The 23,697-nt window shown below is 39.8% G+C and overlaps 1 protein-coding gene across 3 annotated transcripts in view; it reads right to left on the minus strand.

Moving 5' to 3' along the window:
• PSD3 (pleckstrin and Sec7 domain containing 3) overlaps positions 1 to 23,697 on the minus strand; it is a 383,494-nt gene that overhangs the window by 57,373 nt on the left and 302,424 nt on the right. For all 3 annotated transcript variants that reach the window (XM_045821887.1, XM_045821888.1, XM_045821889.1), the window contains one exon: positions 20,341 to 20,534. In XM_045821887.1, coding sequence (XP_045677843.1) covers positions 20,341 to 20,534 — 194 coding nt within the window. The remainder of the gene's footprint in view (positions 1 to 20,340; positions 20,535 to 23,697) is intronic.

Here is a 23,697-nt window from a genome sequence, read left to right on the forward strand (position 1 = left end):
TTTTTTCCAGCTACTTCTTGAAATCTATACTTAGCAAGTTTCTTTAAATTTTAAAAAAAATTTTTATTGTTTACCTTTTACAGGTATCCCCATTTTCAGAGTCTTTAGGTGATAAATCTTTTTCTACTTTTGTTTATATAAAAATGTCTTTATTTCATTAAAAATCCTAGGATGACAAGTCCTTTTTCTTATGAAGGCATTACTTCGTATCTTTCGGCTCCCGTCCTTGTTGGGGTGTCTATCTTGAATCTAAGTTTCTAGAAACTTAGATATGACATTTAGAAATAGGTTTAACTTGATCCAACTAGGTGTTCTTTAGGCTTCCTCTACCATTTCCACAGACTAGCAGTCATTACACCCTTGAATACTGTCTCTCCTCCATGGGGTCCACTACCGTGACTTCTGATACTCTGATTTCTCAGTCCACTCCATGCTCCCTCGGATTCTCCGTCTTTCTCTCCTTCTGTGTCCAAAGCTGGGCAATTACGTCTCCAGTGCCGCTCTCTGGGCACCCAGGTCCAGAGATGCTCTGAGGGTTTTTAGCAGTCCAGGTTAGCTTACCTCCCTAAACTTAAAAACATCTTATCATTTTCAGATGGTTTATAATGGAAGAGTTTCAAAATTCCTATACCATCATATTGCCAGAAATAGAGTCTCTAGCTCTTTTTTTGTCCTCTTTAAAAAAAATTTTTACAAACTTTGTAACCCACTGAGCATTCATTTAGAGTGGGACATAGGAAGTAGAGGTTAAGGTGAGAACAAGAGAAATCAGAACAAGGAACACAATAAGGAGATGACGATTTCCCAGATGAGAGAAAGAGCCTAAAATATTTATAGAGGTGCAAAATAAATTAAGATAAAGAGATGGAAGGTGCAGGGAAGGCACTGGGCTAGATTTGTAAACGTCCACTCTATTTGAGCCGCACAATCCATTTAGTTAGGTACTAATTCCTCTATTTTACATCAATGTTTCCATTATTACTTACGGTGCAGTTCTAAGAGGCAGAGTAAGCTGCCGAGGAGCCTACCTATCTAAGGGTTTCGGAGCCACCATACAGGGTGATTCAGCGAGGAAACATGTTCTAAGGGTGCATTAAGAAGGACAAACTTTCCAGGGGACAATCCTTTGCAATGGTCAGGCCCAGTGCTGGACTGAGGTGGAGGTGGGGTGCAGGGAAAGGAGAAAATGAGACCGGAGAGGAACGTAGGCCAGGTGTGTTCTCTCATCTCACTGAACTCTGGGACCTCCAAAGGTATCCCTGCTCACAGCTACATTTCAGAACAGAGGCACGGTCCCCGTGCCAGCCTCTCAGATGCTACCAGCTCAGCATTTCTGCAGAGTATAGCACTGAGAGCAATGACAACGACGGCAAAAGTAGCAGCTGCACTAACACTGACTGAGTGCATACTGTTTTAAGCGCTGCCCCAAAACTTGGTGCGTATTAACTAACGCCCTCAACTCTACAGGCCCACTGGTATGAACTCCATTTTACAGATTCGGAACCCAAGGCCCCTCCTACCCTGCAACACTCGGTTCCCCAAAGCACTGACCACTTTGACATTGCGGGTGCTGGGGCCCAGGGCAGCTGGCCCCAAGTATCCCACAATGGCACAGTGATTACTTTGATTTAGAGTTATTGGATAAGCAGCCAGTGCAAAAGGGCATGTCGACCCCTCCTTGCCTCCTTGAATGCAGGGGATAAACCTCCCAGGGAAGGGTGCCCTCCTTGCTCCCTTGGGGTTTAGACAGATGCCCTTATCACTGGAGCTATGGAACCCGGGGCCGAGAAGCTTACATAAACACCGCTTGTCACTCCTTTATTAATATACCACCCCAGGCCAACCTTGGTTTAGATTCCTCACTAATGGGCACCCGAAACTAAGCATCTTGTCCTGTTATTTCTTCAAAAATTTATTGTTTGTTTAAAAGGCTGGCTGGCTCATGGTTTCTGAGGACGTCATTTATAATCTCCTGTTTGCATGTATTAAATTGATTTTTTTCCTCCATGTATCTGGTCTTTTGTCACTTTTCTAATTAGCCCAGCCATTGTCACTTTTCTAAGTAGCCCAGCCATAAGAACTCAAGAAGGGTATGGGGGAATGCTCTCCTTCCGATGCAGGGAAAGAAGAGGAGAGAAATTTCAAATTATTTAAGAGCTGATTCAGCACGGAACCTGACCTATCAGAAAAAACACTGCCCAATCGGGATTGAAGGGATACCCTGGCAAACCATCTGTACAAATGAACCAGTACCCATTCCAGGTAAAAATAAGAAACAAACAAACAAAAAAAGGTGAGCAGGCTCCTGTGATTGCTATTCTACGTCACACACACATTCAGAACATACATTTCTGCAAAAGAGAAATTGGGATTTATTCCAAAGATGACTGATACTGGACATATATCATTAAGTCTCCAATATTACACAGCAGTTCTTATTAATTTTCTCATCTCATCTTTATTATACATTTGAAGAAGTCTTTTTGGAAATAAAGTAGAATGGTAATATTTTGGCTTCCATGAGTATCATGGATCTTTGTAAAACAGTTAAATGAATAACTGGGAAAAAACCAACTATCATTCTTCTTTTGTATAAAATATCCCTGAGTAATAAAATATTAAATAAAGAATAATAACTGATATCTGCCAGAAATAATGTTTTTTTTTAAATCCACCAAAAGGTATAAACTTCAGGCAAGAGTTCCTATTAGCATGCTGTACTCTCCAACTTTCATTTCTGCTGAACTGAGCTAAGAACAGATTGTGTTTAAGATCTTACTGTTCCAATTTTTTATTTTATTCAAAGGGAAGAGAATTTCTTCCTACATGAAGATCTCATCCTGTTTTTGACCTTCACTCTGGGTTCCTGATCATCTACTTTTCCCTTTTCTTCAAGTTTAATATCAGAATGACTTAATATGCACAGAAAGACACAGTATGTGCGTTGTTTATTTTTCTTTAATATACTAACCTTTCCTGTCTGTTGGCTTGAAAAACATCCTTCCCTGAACAACAATACCATTTCCCCAACCCCCAAAGAGTACAGAAGGTCGGAAGCCAAACTGTACCCATGCGAATGAGAAAGAATGCTTGAGTCATGCATGGCTGCAGCCTGACAATGCAGGCTCTGAGAGCCTAGAAAACAAGGAAAGGTGAGGATGTGGTAGTTCCACGCAAAACACCTTCAATTTCTTCATATGTTAATGGACAAAGACATTTAAAATAAGGCAATACCAAGGACGGCATCCCAAAAATAAATCGAACACCTTATTGAACCTGGAAACGGGGATGTATGTGCTCAGCGAAAGCTCTTCTACACTAGTACAACTGGGCACACGTTAGATTCGTAGAAGGCACCATTTTTATTCATTTTTATTTTTATATGCATTACTTCATTTTAACACTCCAAACAGCTTTATGGCCAGCTGTACTCGTTAACCCCATGTTCATGGTAAGCAAACTCAGACACTGATAGGGCCTCAGGTCAGGGCATAGCAGCACTGAGACTCCGACCTCCGACAGCCCAGGTCCTGCACATTCACAGCCCACAGGTGACTCTCCATGGGAACCCCCAGACTGCGTGGTGAGTGTGGAATCACAAACATGAGCACGATGAACTAAATGTTAAATGGTATCTGATGCAGACAATTTAGGCAGTTATTTCACCCTGCATGTGCTGAATGGTCTTATAGGAAGAGTATCGAACACAACACCGCAAGGGTTATATAGAATCAGTGCCTATAGGAGCCAGGATGATAATGCTGAACACTGAAGGGAAACTGCAATACATTATCAGCCAGTCCTGAAGAGTGGAGAGCACACAGCTCTGTCTATGTAAAGTCTCACTGAATGACCACACTGGAAAATAAAACCAAACCATTCTGATTTTTTAGGAGAGGTTAAAAAGAGAGGATGCTTATGGAAAATATTTTATTGTTTAAAGATTTTATTTATTTATTTTTAGACAGAAGGGAAGGGAGGGAGAAAGAGAGAAACATTAATGTGTGGTTGCCTCTCACACGCCCCCTTACTGGAGACCTGACCTGGCCTGTAAGCCAGGCCTGTACCCTAGACTGGGAATCGAACTGGTGACCTTTTGGCTCTCAGGTTAACACTCAGTCCACTGAGCCACACCAGCCAGAACAGTATTTTATTTTTTTAAATGTTGGTAACTGTGGACCAAATAAGACCTGCCAGCAATGACCTGAAAAAGACATTTTTAAAGTTGCTATATTTCCCTAGTGACAGTAACCCGAATTTGGGTAACATTCTTGAAGTCTCTGTCTCACAGGGTGAGGAGGTATGCACTGTGGCAGGAGGCAAGCTCTGCAGTTCTACGTCAGTGAGGCAGCTGAAGGTACAGCTCTGGCAGGGGCAGCCTGCTGTCTGGGGCTGGGCTGCGAAGGAGTTAGGTAAGCTCCTGGACGGAATCCCTGCAAATCATTAAGCAAAGTTAAGGGTAATCCCTGCATATTTATCCCCAACTTTCTTTCACAAAATATGCTCAGGTACCACCATGAAGCACTACTGAATCTTAATTAACAGAGTATCTCAGACACTTTCAGATTCTGCTTGAAGCGATGAGTCCAAGCTGAGCCTAACAGAGGTTATCATCACGGGAGAGGGCAGCCCCCACCGGAAGCAGCCGGCAGCGTGGACTGTCCCCAGGTTTATAACAGAGTGGTGGGGATAAACTAGCACTAGTACCATCGTATCTTAATAAATAATATCTTTGAAACATTTAAGACAATTTACACATTTTTGAAAAATCAGTTAATATCCTTGCATTCTCTCACTTTAAGATTAGGAGCTATTACATGTAGTCGACTCTACTTTATAAAACGAAAAACTGGGGCAGCCTTAAAGGAACCAGAAGTACAACCTATACACATTGTTTTTCCCAGAAAAAGATTTCCTTCTTTTATGTGAAAGGAATACATTTATATCAATAGAGAACAGAACGTGAAACAAGAGAACTGCAAAACATCCTCCCCAAGATGTCCCCCGAGGGGTAATGCTCCCTCTAGATATAGTTCTAGTCCTTTAAGAAGTTAAGACTCAGCCCTGGCTGGCGTAGCTCAGTGGATTGAGCGCGGGCTGTGAACCAAAATGTTGCAGGTTCGATTTCCAGTCAGGGTACATGCCTGGGTTGCAGGCCATGACCCCCAGCAATCGCACATTGATGTTTCTCTCTTTCTCTCTATCTCCCGCCCTTCCTTCTCTAAAAATAAATAAAAATAAAATCTTTAAAAAAGAAAAAAAAAGAAGTTAAGACTCTTACCCTAAATTAATCTTTCTAGACTAGAATCTCAAAAAGTATCCTGGACTGGGAGCCAGGAGACCTGAACTTTATTCACACCCTGATGTCCACTATTTCTCTGATTTTGGATGAGTAACCTAACATCTCTGGTGATAAATCTATAAAATACACTACAAGTTGTCAATTATTTTACAGTATTGTTACAGTGTTTGCTACATAAAGGTTATAAGGACACAGTCCCTACCCCTAGAGTTCACCTGTTGAAGCAGGCACATTAACACTCTAATAACTTACTACGTGATAAGCTGTATACACCAAATGATAGTGTGGCACTGACCTATGAAAAATTACAATGGGTGTAAAGTGTGTAAAGAGAGGAAGTCATTAATTCCATTATTGAGTAAAATTTGGAAGACAGAGAAAATTTTAAATGAGGTTTTAGTTTTCAGCAGGGCTATGAAGGAACAAAAAGGATGTTCCCTTGACCTCTAGCATCTCTGCCAGGTATTTGAACTGAGACATTGAATCAAAATGTGAATCCCAATTATGGAAGTCTCATAACACTGCTATTTACCACCATCCTTTAAAGAGGTGACCTCTGGACAGAAGCCAACATGGTATTTTTTAATAGAGAGCACCTGGTTTGAAATTCTGGTTTTACTGAGTGACCCTGGGCAAGGTACATGGCCTCTCCATGCTTCACCTCTTTTCTCTGTAAAATAGAAATAAAACAGTACCTACTGCCCATGGTTATTCTGAAAGTTAGATGAGTTAATATGTATGAATCCTTTAGAAACATATTTTTTTAAAGTTAAGGATGCTGTCTCCTAAAAGAAAATGCATCCAACTTTCATGGTAAAACACAAAACCCTTTAAAAATTTCATTCATGTATTCAGGATTTTTCTTTGTTAAAGTCAGTATTTTGAGAAGAAAAACCTCCTGACATTATTGATCAATTTTTAACAGAAAGGAGATATATCTTTCAGCCTTAATTTAAGGGAGGGTGGATGCAACCCACTTATTAATATATTTATTGTTTCTATTTTGTCCTGGGCCCTGTCTTGGCTTTGGAGAGGTCAAACGTGAATGTAAACAATAAAAGGGAAGGATGGGAGAAGAGACAAAAGCTGGCAGAGAACTGTTCATTCCTGAGTAATATGCTACAAAATGCACAGACTTAACTAACAAATGAGCATCTTTCCCCACTTGGTTAGGAGATGGCGTCGCTGAGGCCATGACTAGACGCAGAGGCACAGGAACGTAACAAAACCGGGTCATCATAAGCTAAGGGTTCAGGGAAAAGAGTGCAGGCGGAAAGGAACATAAAAATGACTCTGTACATGTAATTATCTTTTCAGGAAAGACTGAAGTCATATAATACTAATACTAGCATCATATAAATTTGTTTAGAATTTTGACAAATGAACTGTATACCTCAGCCAGAATGTTCCTCCCCAAATATCATCACGACTTGTCCCTTCATTTCAACTAGGCCTCCCACCAAAATGTCCCCTCATCCCGAAGTCTCCTGGGTCACTCTACATAACACAGTGCCCGCCCACTGCCTTCACCATCTCCTCGCATGGCTTCATTTTTCCTCTGGATCATTCATACCTGCCTGAAATATTACATATAAATGTATTACTGACCTCTCTCTACGCTAAAATGGAACCTCCAAGGATGGACTTTGTTTGGTTTGTGGCTGTGTCCAGAGAGAAGATTAAAACAAGAAAAAATCAGATATTCTAAATAGGCATGTAGATTACGTGACAATAAAAACTAAAGAGATTTTTTAAAAATCTTTTCTTTATCACTTAGTTCATGAAACACAGAAAATTCAGGTTGCTCAAAGAGACGAGAAAGTAGGATAAAACTTTGCTGCAGACTATGTCAACAAGACGCTGGGTATGAAAAAGAGATCATCAGTGGAAACTCAGGCTCATAAGGAACAAATCCAGCATGACAAATCACCAGAGGTTTTCAGGGGTTGGTAAAGAGTAAGCTTCTGTGGTAAGGGAATTCAAAATTCTAGGAAACAAACATGACCTCCTAACTTTTTAAAATTGAGGTATAATTGACATCTAACATTATGTTGGTTTCAGGTGTACAAAATGACTGGATACTTGTATATATTGTGAAATAATTCCCATAAGTCTAGTTAACATCTGTTGCATTTTTTTCATTTAAGGTCTAATCTTTTAGCAACTTTCAAATATGCAATACAGTATTATGGACTATAGTCAGTGCTCTCATAATTCTAATAAACTAAAAGAGGGAGCTGTTTTTAACAGCCTTCTTAAAAAGTTGGGCATGGCAAAATGTGGGGAGCATTGGGGGGGTGGGCTGGGATGGGAGTAAAAGACAGAAAACTTTACTTGAACAACAATTTAAAAAAAGTTGGACATGGCAAAATGTTACTGAAGTTCAGTAACTATTTTATCTGAAAGGTATGAAAGTAAATGCCAAGAAAATCAAGCGTACTAAGGTTTTTTCATAATTTCTTGAGTAATTTATAGAGCTCATTATAAAAACTTAGAGCAACGTGCTAAAATGAAATGTACGGCTAAATTATTACATTTGTCTGAGAAGTGCAGGTAGCTGCTGAATCAGACAAGTAGGTTTACCAAGCGACACCAAGCCGGGCCCCCTCAGCTTCATCAGCCCCTTATGACCAAGCCCAGAAGAGGCCAGGGCCCTGCTGAGATGCATTTCTGCAATAGCAATTCGAGGAAGCCACTGTAGTGACAAAAACAGCCCAAGGCCCATGGGGACCTGAAAAATACATCAAGAGAAGTATTCATTCCTAGGGGTGAGGATGGGGGGCCACCAGACAAAAGCCTGCTCTCCTGATGATGTGACAGCAGTCTGACTGCTTTTGCCAAACGTAGGAGTTTCAGAGAGACTCCCAGCCCCTCCCTCGGAGACATGGTTCTCGCTCAGGCACAGGTGTCAGAAACAGCTGTGGGAGCTGCCTCTGGAGGGCTGCTGCCTCGTGTTTACTGCTGCTCTTCCACTTCAGTGCTCCAGGGTCCACTGCATGGCAACCGAAGCTTCTATACAAAATCCTAAGTGCTGCTGGAACAACAGGAAACCCCGTCTGTGGACTATACCCGTCACCCCCATCCCCAATTTCTTTATGGTCAGAACAGTCCCAGGACCATCATTCAGCAAATTTTTAAAACAGGGGAAGCACCCACCCATCCTGCCCTAAGTCATTCTTATTTTGTAATTGTTCCTCATGCTATAGTAGACATTTGTTATATCTTTTTGCATTTGTCATTATTCTGAAAACATTTTTCTATATTTTATAAATAACAAGTGTTTAACTTAAAATATTAATTTTCCCTGATAAGTTACATTTGTCCAGCATCAATGGCAAAAATAAATTAAAACATAACGAAAAATAGCAGAACAAACACAGAAAACAATATAAAATCACCAGTCTAATCACAAAAGACAAGCATGATTAACATTTTGGTACGTGACCTCCTCATCATTTTACTACGCACACAGCTGCCACACAGTTGGGATATTATGCTAGTTTCTGTTCAACACTTCCACATATAGATGTGTATGTATCTCATATGTCATTTTTAAAATGACTGCAAACAGTGATACTGTATTGCTCTACCATATTTTACTCAGTGAATCTTGTATGAGCCATTAAGCTGTTTCCAAGGTGATGATTACCATGAGATGAGGACATTCTGTAGCTAAAATAACAATTAGGTTTTTTTGTGCATGTTTTGCATGGCTGTGCTAAACACCTCAACAATCAAATGAAGATCAAATGAAGGCTCAAATGAGCATCAGCCTCATTTGATCCTTCTCACCTTAGGGCTTTTGATTACCTGTTCCCTGGCTGGAGTCATCTCGTCCTGTATCTTTGTGTCCAAAGATTTCATGGACTTCCTTTAGTAATTCAGCTCTAAGTTGCATGATGCCTGCTCAGGTATAACCTCTCTGCCCCTTTATTCCCCTGGCACACGTCTGGGGCTCAAAAGCTGTTTTTTTTCCTTTCTTTCTTTTTTTTTTAATATCACAGATGGAGCGCAGGATGACAGCTAGTGGGGGAGGGGAGTGGTGGAGGGATGGAGCAAAAAGGAAAAAGGACTCATGGACAACAGGGTGTGATGGCTGGGGGAGAGGGGGATAAGGGGACTAAATGGTAATGGGGAAAATACACCACAGATTGAATTACAAAATGAATCAATGACCTATTTCATTTTGAAGTTCAAATTCTTAAGTTGAAACAATCCAGTGGTAATTTTTTGTACATAAATGTCTATCACTATCATTATTTCCTTTAAGTAGACCAATATTGTATTTTTTATTTCAAATTTTCATCAGATTACGGAAGGATTTGAAACACTGTATTGCATAATCATACAGAGGCATCAAGATTATCTTCTTCTTTCTCCTACATGTTAACTAAACTGAAAATGCAAACAAAATGAGTCAACAGTCCAAAGAAAATAATCAGATACAGTGAAAACTGCATTTCCTTTTCAGAAAGAAGTGTGTTGAAGACTCTAAACACAGATTTGTGTGTGTGTGTGTGTGTGTGCATGCGCACGTGCACGTGTGTGCTAAAAGACTGTGCCGCTACTCCCGGCCTAGGCCTTTGTCAAGCAGTGCTTCTGGCAGGGATGGTGGGCGGCCCCTTGTACCCAACTCCACTCCACAGAAGGAAAGGGTGGGTTTTATAGACATGGGCCATCAAATGGAACTTAAAAACCTAAAACTTATTTTTTTAGTCCAACTGTAGAATTGTGAAGACACGCTCCCCATTGGAAACAGATAAAATGCCTCCAACACTGGCCTGTCGAGGAGCAAACCGCTGCTCGAGAGTGCACTGGGCTGCCTTCCGGTGCTGGTCTGTGACCTCGTGGCAGTGGTGCCAGTCGCCTCACTGGAGCCCCACCGTCACAGAACCAAGGTGGGAAGGAGGCGGACCTGGCCTGCTTTGAAAATAATTGCTTTGCCTCCATTCAAAGAATCCTTCTCTAACAGGAGGAGACAACTGTCTTCGGGGGGAAAACCTATTCCACTTTCATTATTCTTAATTATAATGTCACTGTTCCCAGTGTTGCACAATAGCAAAGAATTTGCCTGCACTGCTGTTAGAAATGCTATTTTCAGTACCTGTGACTCACAGCAACATCTACTCTCTCAAATTTGACATGCGGGACCAAATGTGTAAAACTTTCACCGACAGGCAAGTATGTAAACCCTCTAAAGTGAGTGAGCCTCCCTAACCTCCTCCAGATGCTGTTACACAAGTTATACCCAGAGTACTTAAAATCAGACTGAAAATATGAACCAAACATGTTCCTCACATCCTTAGAAAGCAACGAACATTTCAATACTTCAAATCAGAAACAAGTCTCAGGTGGGTAAACTCACCAAAGAAACTACACTGGAAATGCAATGTGATTAAAATATTTCAAAATTATTAAAGTGATCTGTCCATGCAATTAACCCTTTGATGCACTTCCTCTCAACTCCCCCATTCCCATTTTCCAAAAGAAAACACTAACATTTGAGCTGTTCCTGTGGGTAGTTAATTTCCATCAAATCACTAAACAAGGTGTTGTATTATTAATGGATTGTGAAGTTTTCTAGTGGTTTCTTTTCTGCAGCGAAACATGGAGTTAGCAAATTTAACCTCTCCATTCCATCTTCCTAATACACTGGTGCGCCTTTGTTTCCTTGGTCTGGTGGTCCCCTCTCCACTGTCTCCCTGTGAGGGCAGCGCACCCGCACTCCCTCCCCATTTTCCTCCATTTCTCGCTCCAGTTTTACCTTCCTGTATTTAAATCTTCCACATTTCTAAATGAAAAACCACCAAAATTCTGTTATTGTGGTGAAGTTTTAAAATATTACACTGTAGTATTAATAATTACTAATTTGTGTTTTTCAGGTTTTCTGTTATTACTCTTGCACAGATTTCAAGGAAAGATTCCTCAATTATTTCAAAATTTCCTATGCAACCAGGCATTCTATTAAGTTTCTGAAAATTTATTAAGAAATGTGGAGAAATCGGAAGGTTAATCAAGAGCAATAAAGTAAACATACACGTACGATCACCTAGGTAAAGAAATGATCAGTACAGGTAGGGCAAAAGTAGGTTTACAGTTGTTCATGTGGGAAATACTGTAATAGTTAATAAATAATAACACAAGAACGAACTCTGTTTTGTGCACTCACAGTTGTAAAGCCACTTCTGCCCACCCTGTGTAGTTGAACTGCTGGGCACTCATCGCTGATCGCACGTCCTCTCCCTGCTAGAGGTGACTGCTATTCCGCAGTTAAAGATTTCTTTATGTGAATGTATTCCTACTAAAAACAGTTTCGCGTGCTTTAGAATGTTGTCATATGTGCACATTCTTCTGCGAGTTGATGTTTTTCATTCAATGTTAGATTTGTGAGATTCATGTGATTCATGAACTCTAGGTTCCTTGCTTTTCATTGTTATATAGTTTTCTATTAAATGATGTATAAAATCCCTCTTATTTCTTATTAAGGGCCATTTAGGTTGTTTATTTTGAGTTGCTGTGAACATTCCCCCTCTTGTAAAACTGTAAGCATTTCTGTAGATATCCACCTAAGATTGGATTAACTGAGACATAAACGTAGTGTTTTCAACTTTGCTGATTATTGTCAACTGCCTTCCAAAGCGGGGACATGACAGACTCGCTCACAGGGCAGAAGAGTGACGACTGCTCTAAGTCCTTGCCAACACTTGGTGTTATCGTTCTTCCCAGTTCTGGCTAATGTGACGTATGTGATATGTCTCATTGTATGTTTCATTTGATTATCCTTGATTATTGGTAAGGTTGAGTGACTCTTCATATGTTTATTGATCATCTCAATTTCGTTTTCTGTGAATGGTCTCTGCAATTTATCGCCCATTTTTCTATGAGATTGTCTTTTCTAATACATTTAAGATTTTTAATATTGTGGATATTAATCCTTTATTAGTAATATGCTACAAGTATCTTCTCCCAATATTTGGATTGACTTTTAACTTTTTAAAGAGGATTTTAGTATAAAGAAGGCCTTACTTTTAATACAATCATATGTATTAATATATTCTTTTACTGATTTTGTTTTTTCTAAATCTTGAGAAATCCTTTTCTATCCAAAGGTAACCAAGACATTATTTCACATTTTCTTCTAAAGTACTTTAGATTTTGTCTCTTAAATGTTTATGTCTAATCTATGAATACATGAAACCGATTCTTCTGGTTGGACTGATGTGGGGACCACACCTCCCACCCCGCCCCCCAAATACTCCACCTACTGTACACCACACACAGCCTCAGCACCAGTTACTGAAGCATTTCTGTTGTCCCTAATTGTCTGGATTACTGCCTATGTCTTATATCAAGTTATCATAAACACTGAACACCGCTGTTTCTAGCCTTTCCTGTGCCGTTGTCCTACTGATGTCTTGTTAGCGGGGAGAATATCGGCATGGTCCCAACGGTACTTTTTCTGCTCCGTTTTGACCAGTTTATGTGGTACCTTAGCAAACAGTGTATGTACTGACTGTGGTAATTCTCAATGGTGATTACTCTCTGTATAGAGTAACTAAACGTAAGCTCCACAGAAGAGTCTTTGCAGTCTTAGGTACTTGAGGAGTGCTTAACTCACATAGGAAAAAAAAAAACATTCATTACTTGCACCTCAGCTCATAACCGTGGTAACAAAAACCAGACAAGCAGCTCATTTAGAGATACCACTAAAATAAAAATGCAGCATTATGTATGGTCTTATCCATTTGCCTGTCCCCATCCCGTGTGCTCTGTCAGTCTAAATGGGGGAGGCCAGTCACAATTTCAAAAGACTCAGGAGCCAGGACAGCAGTAGTGATTGTGTGAGGAGATCTAGTGTGGTGCTCCAGGGAGCTGTGCAAGCCGTGATCAGCGGGAACATGCCTAACTAGGTTTGTGCAATTCAGTTTACAATATGCACTGTGGTGGCCAAGCAAAAGAACTATTCATGCCCACCAGCCCTAATTTGAGACCTATAGCCATCTAAATACATGCTACACAGTGATGGGCTGGCCTGACCACACAAAAAATGCTGAATTAAGCATCTTCTAAGCATTTCTTTTCTCATGGACACTGGTTTTAACAATATGCTACAGTTAGTTTGCTACAATCATACTTCAGTTTCACCAGAAGTCCTGCTATTCTACACTACAGCCTTGGATAAGACATTTAATACTAATCTCCTCCTGAGTAAACTGGGGATGATGATGATGATGATACCTGTTTCACAGGGTGATGATGAAATGAGTTAGTGCATGGAGTGTTAGAATAAAGCTCTACTGATTGGGTAATCACTTAATTGTGAATATTACTATCCTCAGTTAGAACATTAGTGTTCTAAGTATCTTGTTTCCCATCACTTTGATTTCCCCAAGTACCTTACATCAGACTGATACAACTAAGAGCTTATATTGAATTTTGTTTTTCCTTCTACTTGAATAAATCCAGAACACACATTTTGTTTTCTAAATCTGACTGTTCAAAGCTCTCCCTTGGTGTCAGATTTAATGGGTTCAGTAAACATACTTTTATGAGAAATACAACGTTTGCTTTTAATCATGACTTGTCTCCTGGAGGCAGAAATTCTTAGCTGGGCATATCTTCAAAACGCTAAATGAATAAGTAAATAAAATGAAGTAAAGAAAACCTCCAAGGTTTTTAAAATGTTAATACGAGCAATTATAGATGCCATCTAACAAACTGAGTTTAGAGCTAATTAAAAAAATGAAAGATACCAAATCTTAAGTCAGACAACTGATCATTTAGAGAGATACGTCCATCAGGTTTTTAATTTCTCCATAGAGCTTGGACCAAAATCTTCCCTCATTAAACCATTTTAGTCATATCTGTCATCAGAGAACCTGGTCATGTTTACCTATATAGACAAGTGCCAATGTAGCTCTACCGACACTGAACATGATGAATCCAAGTAAATGTCTACAGGCTCAGCAGCATTAATACGCCCAAAAGGTATCATTATACAGACTTCTCAAAAATTATATGAAGTACATGTTCCATGAAAGCTCCACTTTTAATGCATTGCAAATACATTTCAGAACACATTAAACATGAATATTATAAAGCATATTTCAAATTTGCTTGTAGTGACTACCTTTCAAAAGAGACAGCAGATGCCTTCAGAAGCAGTTCAGGCATGCCGGTAGATTTCCAGGAAGCTGCAGCAGAGCAACACTGAGAGAAACCAGTTCAACCATACGTGACTGAAAGTCCAAAAAACCGTGGTGGGGGACCAGAGGGAAGGTGAGCTGGGAAGAAAATGTATCCCTTTCTAGTTCTCCAAATACATATCTAAAGAGTTTGTACTCAAAGACTTAGATTTCCTTATCACTTTTTGTTCTTTAATTTTTTTCTTTCCTTTTTTAAAATTACTATTTAGTCCCCACATACCTTCTCATTTCCTTATCACTTTCATAGCTTAGTAAATATTAGGTCTCTTGAGGTCTGAGGCAACAAGAAAGAAATTTCTCAACAAAAGGGATCAGTAACCAGTTTAGTTTTATTTATGTCCATAAATGATTAACTGCTACAGGAACTACTCTCCCATTATAACTGGAAACAGGACAGTATATAAAACGAATGTTTACAGACCTTGTATAACAGGCAACTTTGGATTGTGCTTTCAAAGAGAAAGGAGCAAACAATCTCCCAGATTACAGCCTGGAGGAAATGCCTGGGACCCAGCAGTGAAGGAGCATACCTAAACAGAGCCTGCAAGTCATGCTGAGTTCAAGAGCTCAAGGAGGAGTTTGGTGGGGCTGAAGTGGCTAGAATTTGTAGAAAAGAATAAAAGAGAGGAGACATATACACAAAAAGACAGCTCTGGGGACTTGCAGAGGAATCCCCAAGTCTTGGCTGCAGCATTGACCTGAGTTCACCTAAAAGCAAACTATCGAGTGCATGGGGGTGACCTACCAAAAAGCAGTGGAATGAAAAATTTCAAGGGCTCACACAGAGCCAGCAATAGTTTGTGTTCTTATCAGACAGGGGAGAAGGACTTTGTAATACCAGGGACTGGATGGAGTCTAATTAAGAGTAATAATACTTTAGTAATGGAGCTAAATAATGCCAGAATAAAGGCTGCTCTGAATCTACCATGTAGCAAAAGGTAAGGCAAGCCTCTAAAGGATTCAGTTAATCTACAAGTTACTTATCTGCACAGTAGAATAAAATCCAACATTCTTTAGAGAAATATAACCAAATCCAGCCCCCCAAAATGTCACAGTACCTGACATTCAAATAGTACTAGGAATGCAAAAAAATAAAAGGAAGGTATGACCTATAGCTAGTAGAAAAATCAATGTAACATCCCAGAAATGCAAGAGGGAAAGGAATTCTAAGAGAAGGGCCTTAAAACAGCTATTATAAATACCATAAATAAGATGAAGGACATTAAGAAAAATACAAACTTGATAAGGGGAGAAGTGGAGACTATAAGAGATTCACAATTCAATTTCAAAGATAAAATATACCATATATGAAATGAAAAACATTACAGTAGGCTTGAAGACACAGGAATAAAAATGTATTATAATAAAGTACTGAAAATACAAAGAAGAGTTAGAAAAAAACTGAACAATGCTTCAGTGAATCTCAGTGTAACATCGAGTGTTCTATCAGAGGGAACCAGAGTCCCAGAGAGAAGAAGGGGTGCTACAGAAATAATGGCTGAAAAATCCCCAAACCTGGTGAAAAAGATAAACTGATGAATACAAGGACAACAAACAGCAGGTAAGGAAAACATTAAAAACACATTAAGGTATCTCATAATAAATCAAATTATGAAAATCAAAGATAAAGAGAAAACTCTTGAAAGGAGCCAGAGAGGGGGAAACACACTAGGTGCAGAGGAACAAAGAATGGTATCAGACTTCTGTCTGAAACCATGCAGGGCAGGGAACAGTGGAACAATGTTTTAAAATTACTGAGAGAAAAAGGAAGCACTGCTAAAGAATTGAACATAAATTTCTAAAATTAAGATGCAATATAAATTGTTTAAAAATCAATAAAACATGAGAACAATTCTTACCAGCAGGAGTTTACTGTAAGACATATTAGAGGAAATTGTTCAAGCAAGACAACTACCCCCAATAAAAATTTAAAAATGATACTAAATAGAAATTTGAAACTGCAAAAAGAAGTCCAGTATACCAGGAATGGTCAGTATGTATAAAAGTAAAAAACACTTCTGTTTCAAGCAAAAACAGTAACAATACACTATGAGTTTTATAACATATACACAATTAAAATGTATGACAATAGCATACATACTAGGGAAAGAGAAAGGTAAGCAACATGTTATAAGGATCTCAAACTACACGTGAAAGTACTAAAATTTGAAGAGAGACTGTGAGAAATTAAAGGTTTTACTGTAAACACTACAGCAATCACTGAAATTATAAAACAAAAGGGGCACAGCTAATATGCCAATGGTGAAAATAGAAACACACACACAATCCTGAAGAAGGCAAGAGGGAAAACTGAAAGATGAAATAAGTAAAAAACAAATAACAAGATGGTAGATTTGAAGTCAACAACATCAGTAATGACCACAAACATTAACAGTCTAAACACTTGGCAACTGAAAGACAGATTTTTCAGCTGAATAAAAACCCAGACCCATTGTTATAATACGAAAAATTTTAAAGACTTCATAGATAAAAATTGAGAAGTTAGAAGAAATTTCTGTATATCATGCATAAACCAAAACGAAAGCTAGAGTCATTATATTAACATCAGACGAAGTGGACTTTGAAATAAGGAATGAGAAGGATCATCTCATGGCAAAGGGATTGTTTTATCGAGAGGACAAAACATACATATTGGACAGGAATGCAAAATGGTGCAGACACTTTAGAAAAGAGTTTGGAGGTTTCTTATAAAGTTAAACATATACTTAACATACATGCCAGCAATCTCATTCCCTTACTTCTGGGTAACTTCTAAAAACATACATACATGTAAAGACTTCTGTGTGAATGTCTAAAGCAGATTTATTTATAAGGGCCAAACATGGGAAGCACCCAAATGGTAAAGTGTGGGGAGTCCAAACTGTGGAATGAACATGTCACTCAGCAATAAAAGAGACAATCTATGAATTCACAGGGCACACGAGAAAACGGACGAATCTGCAAAGAACACTGCCAAGTCAAAGTCTCAATTCCATTTACTAAAATTCTAGAAAAGGTAAACTATAGTGCAAGTGGACAGATAACTGAATGCCATGGGCTGGGAGGAAAGGGAGACAAAAATGAACTGCAAAAGTACAATAAAACTTTTCCAGGTAAAGAAAATGTTACGTATCTTGATTGTGATGGGGGGTACACAACTGTATCTATTTCTCAAAATTCAAACTATACACTTGGTAAGTTTCAGTGTATGTAAATTATCACTAGAAATTATTCACTTTCTGTACTGGAAAAATTAAATTATCTGTCCACACTAAAGTTAATGGAGAACAGATGACAGCTAGTTGGGGGAATTTAGGGGTTGGAGGAATTGAGCAAAAAGGAATAAGGACTCATGGGCACGGAAAACAGGGTGGTGAGTGCTGGGGGAAGGTGGGTATAAAGGGACTAAATGGTAATGGAAAAAACATAATAAAGACTATACATTAAAAATATGGAAAATTGGAATGAGAATACACAGGAAGAGCCTGAAGAATTAAAGGCCGCTAAAACTTTGAGACTGCTTCCAAAACCCTTCTCTCAAAGGCAGAGGGGAAGACGCCCCACCCCCACCCCAGTGATAAAGCAACTGACAGAACAAACAGGGGCCCGATTAGCCCCCAATGACTAGATCCACCTATTTTCCATTCACGTCTGTGTTCTGAGACAGAAACAGACAGAAGCAAGTAAAACTCTTACAGTTGCTAAAAAGACAAAAGCCCCGTGACACTTAAAACTGCCCTAATCAACCAGAAGTTCTCAAAGGAGTGAGCTAAAGTTAGCGGCAGGAAAACCTCTGATCTGGTACAAGAGGTCTCTGACGGCTCAACTGCTGAGAAACTCCCAGGTTTCACACCCACACGCTGCGCACTGCTAAGGGAACAGAGCTTCCAGCTGGGAAGTTCCCTCCAGGAACCCCAGCGGTGGACCAGGAAAACATGGACAAAGAAAAACTCCAGAAACAGGCTGAATCCGGGGACACACTGGAATAACTTAAACAAGTGTGTCAATTGACTACCAGGGAAGTGAGTCAATGAAATGGCGCTCACTGATGCTCTCCTGGTCCTGCGGGATGCAGAGACAGTGCCTGGATCGGTAAGAGCTGTTTTACTTCCTTTTTTGCCTTTTCTTCAATTGGTATTTTAAACCATCATTATTCTGTCTTCCCTTTTTGCCTCTAGCACTTCACATGAAGTCTGTCAGTTATTTCTGCATTTTCCATTTAGCCCACGGAGTGAAGCTACATCCCCACCTGAGGAGGATGGACACCAACCGGAAAACTGCAGCCCTGCAGATGGGAGCCACAGCCAGACACGGCATGCGGGACGGAGGGGAGTATGTTTGGGTTTGCGGTTATAAATGAGAGGTTGTACTGCGCTGGGTAAAAGCACTGCTTGAACTCAACACATGGAGAAAGGCTGTGTGTGCAGGCTGGGAACAAAGAAATGAATGTCTGCTGCTTTGTCTACCAAGAACTCGTTTTCTCTGAGAACTGTATCTTACTCCTGGAGACAATTTCCCTGTTGCCATTACAACCACGTGGGTGCTGTCAAACAAGTAGCCCATCCTCTCAGCCATACAAAACAGAGTCCTGCCCCAGAACCAGACAAAACTGGAAGTTTGGGATGAAAAAGAATCCTTCTGTTGACAAAACTGAACACGTGCTCTGTAGTGCTGCCCGTAATCACGTATCCGGCCATGTAAGAGAGTTCTGTTCCAAAGAATAAAGCTGACGTGCAAAACAATGCGAGACAGAAATGGTTCAAGTGTCCTAGTGACAATCTTTCACCTTCAGGTGTGTCCTTGCCCTTTCTTCTAAGCTAGTTGGACCTACTGTCACATGCAATTACAAGAGTCCTGACACCAGGCTCTTAGAAGAAATTAAGTAGTTTAGCAGGCTAGCGTGGAGATGTACTGGGAACATGGTGGGGTAGTCTTAAAGAATCTGGAAATATTAAGCAGCTTTCTCAGCATCTTAAGTCAGTGTCAAAGCCACTCTGCTGCAACGCTTCCCTGACGGCAGCCTCACAGAGTATGCTGGCATACAAAGGTCAGTGCCCAGTCACACGTGGAAGCGAACGGTGGCATGTCCATCCCGGCACCGCACACTGCTGTCTGCGGGTGGGCCGGGAGGCCCTAGAGGCTGAGCCCACCGGTTGTGGCACGCACACCAGCTTAGTCTCTCCTGTTTGACAACACCAAACTACCGTTTCACTCTGCAAAGTGCACCCCTTTCTTGCACATCTCAAACACTGGATCTGCAGTAGATATCCATATCTCACGCTTGGCAGAACCGTCTCATGGAACTCCTTCCATTTCCCATTATGCCACGTTCACCTATGCCACACCTGCCCATCTTCCACAAGGGCCAATTCTTCCACATACGCTTGGAACTCTCAATTCTTTGGAGCCCTGCTTTGTCTCTTGGGTTTTATGCCAACGATTATTCTGTGTTATATAAGTTCAAGTTTCCCTTACCTACCAGAATGTAAGTGGTACGAAGACAGGGACCTCATCCATCCTCTTGACTACCATATTCTCTGATGCCTAGCACATAGTAGGTACTCAGAAGTATTTATGGAAACCAAGAGAAAGTGAATAAAAAGTTGGAAGTGAATAATCTGTCAGAAGACTTCCATTTCTGAAGTTCTGTAATTCTACTTCGAGAAGATCAGGTGCCACAGTGGATTTCTGACTTAGGGTCAGATGTTTTATCAAACTTTAATAATACTTTTCTAGATCAACATAATTTTCCCTCATCTTTGACTTTACTTCATAAAAATTCACTTTAAATTGAGCCTAAAGATGAGATAAATGACAACAAGTGATACTTACTCTTCTTTCCATCCATATCTGCGTGAATTTTCCGAGCCAAGAACCCACTTTTGTACACGGCAGCATTTGGGTCATGAGGAATGTCCAGGAATGGGTTGGTGGTACTCCCAATGCGGCTGATGGTCTTCGGATGTGTTCCATTAGCCTTCTCATCAGTGCCTTCTGATGGAGATTTTTTTTTCTCTTCATCATCTCTAAAGGGAGAAAACACAAAGATTGAGCACCTACCACAATACTCAACAAACAAAGTTTTTTAGTATAATGAACTGCGGTGCTTTCCAATGGCTTAGCAGCCTTAATAGAAACCATGTAACAGCAGCTATCATTTACTAAATGCCTCCTATGAACCAAGTATTAATGATCCTGACATCTTGTAAGACGACACTAGTAGTGGCCTACATTGAGGTAAGGCAATAGACTCAGAGTTGAAATAAGTACTAAAGTTGAGATCTAGTAAAGGAAGAAACAGTGAGGATAAGATTGTCAAAACTCTAAAGCCTCTGCTTTTCCCACCCGCAACAGTGCCTTCATGTTCACCTTCTTTCAAATAAGAGGATGGTCTTTGGCGGAGATCATGATTTTATTGTTGATTTCTGGTATCTGTATGGTCTAGCATAATGCCAAACATACAGAATACAACAAATAATTACAGGTTAAGTTCAATGAATAGCATTGAACTATATCTACCAAATAGCCAAGTTAACCTCAAATATCAAAACCACAGGTAAAGCAACCAATGGGTTAGGATGGTGTCATGGCACAGTGATTTGGCATTTAACGGCTACTATTTTCCAAACCACCCTGAAAGTGTGGGGCACCGTAACAGTCATGCTTGAGGTTGTAATACGCGTGAAGTATAATGGAAGAAAATGGGAGTGGGGAAGGAGGTTAACAAGTGCTGATACACTCCTGGAAAACAAAGCACAATACAAAATAAGAGAATTTGTCTTAGTTCCTGTTTTAATTTTCTGAATTAACCTCTGGTTTCATTGTTTATTAAACTTTTATCATTGAATCTTTTTGTTAAAACTTTGCCAAAATAACCACCAATAAAATATATTTAAAACAAACCAAAAAATTAACAATTATCTAAAGTGTCTATTTGGTGACTGAGAAAAACTGCCTTTTTTTCTCTACTAGTATTTGGTAGGTTTTTGCAAGGTATATGAAAATGCCAGTGGACTCTGAGACATCTATATTTTACTTTTAGATAATTTTAGATTTCCAAAGATAGTACACAGGTTGCCGTATGCCCATCACCCAGTTTCCACAATGGTATCAGCTTATATAACTACAGTAAAAATTCAAAACAAAGAAATTAACACTACAAAATAGTGAATTAAACTTGAGTTTATTCAGATTTTACAAGTATTCTTGCTAATATTTTTTCTGTCCCAGGACCCTACCCATGATCCCCCAGTGCCTCTAGTTCTCATGTCTGCTCCAGTCAGTGACAGTCCCTCAGTTTCTTTCTTCTTGTCCTTCATGACCCTGACACTGAAGAGGACTGGTCAGTTATTTCGTAGACTATCCCCAGTTCAGGTCTGTTTGATGTCTTCTCATATCTAGGTTAAGGTGGTATAATTTTAGGAAGGATGCCACAGCCGATGTACCTTCTGAGTGCCTCAGATTTTTACTGCCAGGCATACTAACCTTGATCACTCAGTAAGGTGGTCTCTAGCAAATTTCTATACTGTGAAGTTTTATTATTTTTCTTTGAAAATGATTTTCAGGAGATATTTTATGGCTATGAAAATACCCTTTTTCTTTAAACATTTGACTGCTAATTTTAGCATTTATCAGTGATTCCTGCCTGTGACAATTATTGCTGCGGTGATGTAATGGTGATTTTATTCCCCTCATTTCTCCTACCTTACTAATTGCAACTTTGCTGTTAAGTATGGGCAATGGATTGTAAATTTTTCTTTGGGTTATAATCAAACAGTATTATTATTTAATTTTTTGCTCAAAATTTTCCAGCTTTGGCCATTGGGAGTTATATCAAGTAGGCGGGTCACATAAGGTTACCAAGAACTTAAAATGTACACAGTCCAAATTCAGATGTGCAGTAAGTGAAAAAATATAGAGATTTCAAAAGACGGAAAATATTTCAATAATTTTTATATGATTACACATTGAAATAATAATATGCTGAATACACTGGGTCAAACTAAAAAATACACTATAAAACTTTCCCTGTTACTTTTTGCTTTTATAACATGCCTACTAAAATTTTTAAATTACATATGTGGCATGGATTACATTTCCCTTAAACAGGGCTGTTGTTAGCAAGGCTTGCACGTCCCATGAGGTTGGAATACTAAAGGCCCGGTACAACAGTGGGGCAATAATTGGAGAAATGTTCAACATACAGCTCAGTAAAGCTCTGTGACAGTAAGTGAAAATATTCAATCCTGCAAAACAAGTATTCTTGATGTTGTGAAGGTTAATGAAATGACCTTGTCAGACTCTGAGAGTAAGAATCTGTCGTGGCCAGAGATGCGGTTTGGCACCATCTGGTGATGGCTGTCTTCTGGGCTTAAATACACATGGGTGTGTGAGGGCTGGGACTTCCAGGACGGAAGTGACACCAGAGATAATACTGTAAGGTCCTTTTCCTCTGCTGCTAGCACTCCCCACCACCACCTTGCACTCCCTTCTCTTTTATTCCTGACCTTCCTCCTCCATCTCCTCAGTTCCCAGAGCTTCTGCCTGGCTCCGTTTGAGACAGGAAGTGGCAGAGAATAGGAACCAGTCACGAAATACCTGAAGTCACATTATTGTTGCTGGCATCATTGGGGGGGGGGCTTTGTTTTTATAGATATCATAAATGCAAGTGCCTCACCATAAGGAAGGCTGTTTCCATCGTATGTAAAAGCAGATATAAATGAACACAATATACTCATAAAAGTGATTCTATAAATCAACTTAACTCATTTCTGTAGAAGACGGTCCCTTAACTAGGGCTTTCCCATGCACCCTGGCCCACTGAGGCATTTTCAGAATGACAGTACAAAAGATTTTGTTAAAGTAACACAGAGAAGACCCAAAGGGCTCTCTGTCTTGATTGTGAGAAGAATGAGCCATAGATGAACATTTCGTACATTTCAAAAGATTCCTAGTGGAGTGCAGTCTACCGAAATTCCAGACGTCTCAACACCTTACAACCTACAAAATTCCCCCAAGCACTCCCCACCCCAACCTGTTCTCTCAGTGAGCAAGCATATCATTCACTGGGCAGTCCAAGCCACTACATCATGATGCAGTGGACTTCCAGAACGACAAAGGTGCGGGCCCTGGGTAACTTTTCTACTTCTCTGTTCTTTCGAAAGGGCAACTATAAACCACAAATTTTCC

The sequence above is a fragment of the Phyllostomus hastatus genome, unplaced genomic scaffold (assembly GCF_019186645.2).
Source record: "Phyllostomus hastatus isolate PE091 unplaced genomic scaffold, TTU_PhHast_1.1 phas_scaffold_46, whole genome shotgun sequence".
NCBI classification, from domain to species: Eukaryota; Metazoa; Chordata; class Mammalia; order Chiroptera; family Phyllostomidae; genus Phyllostomus; species Phyllostomus hastatus.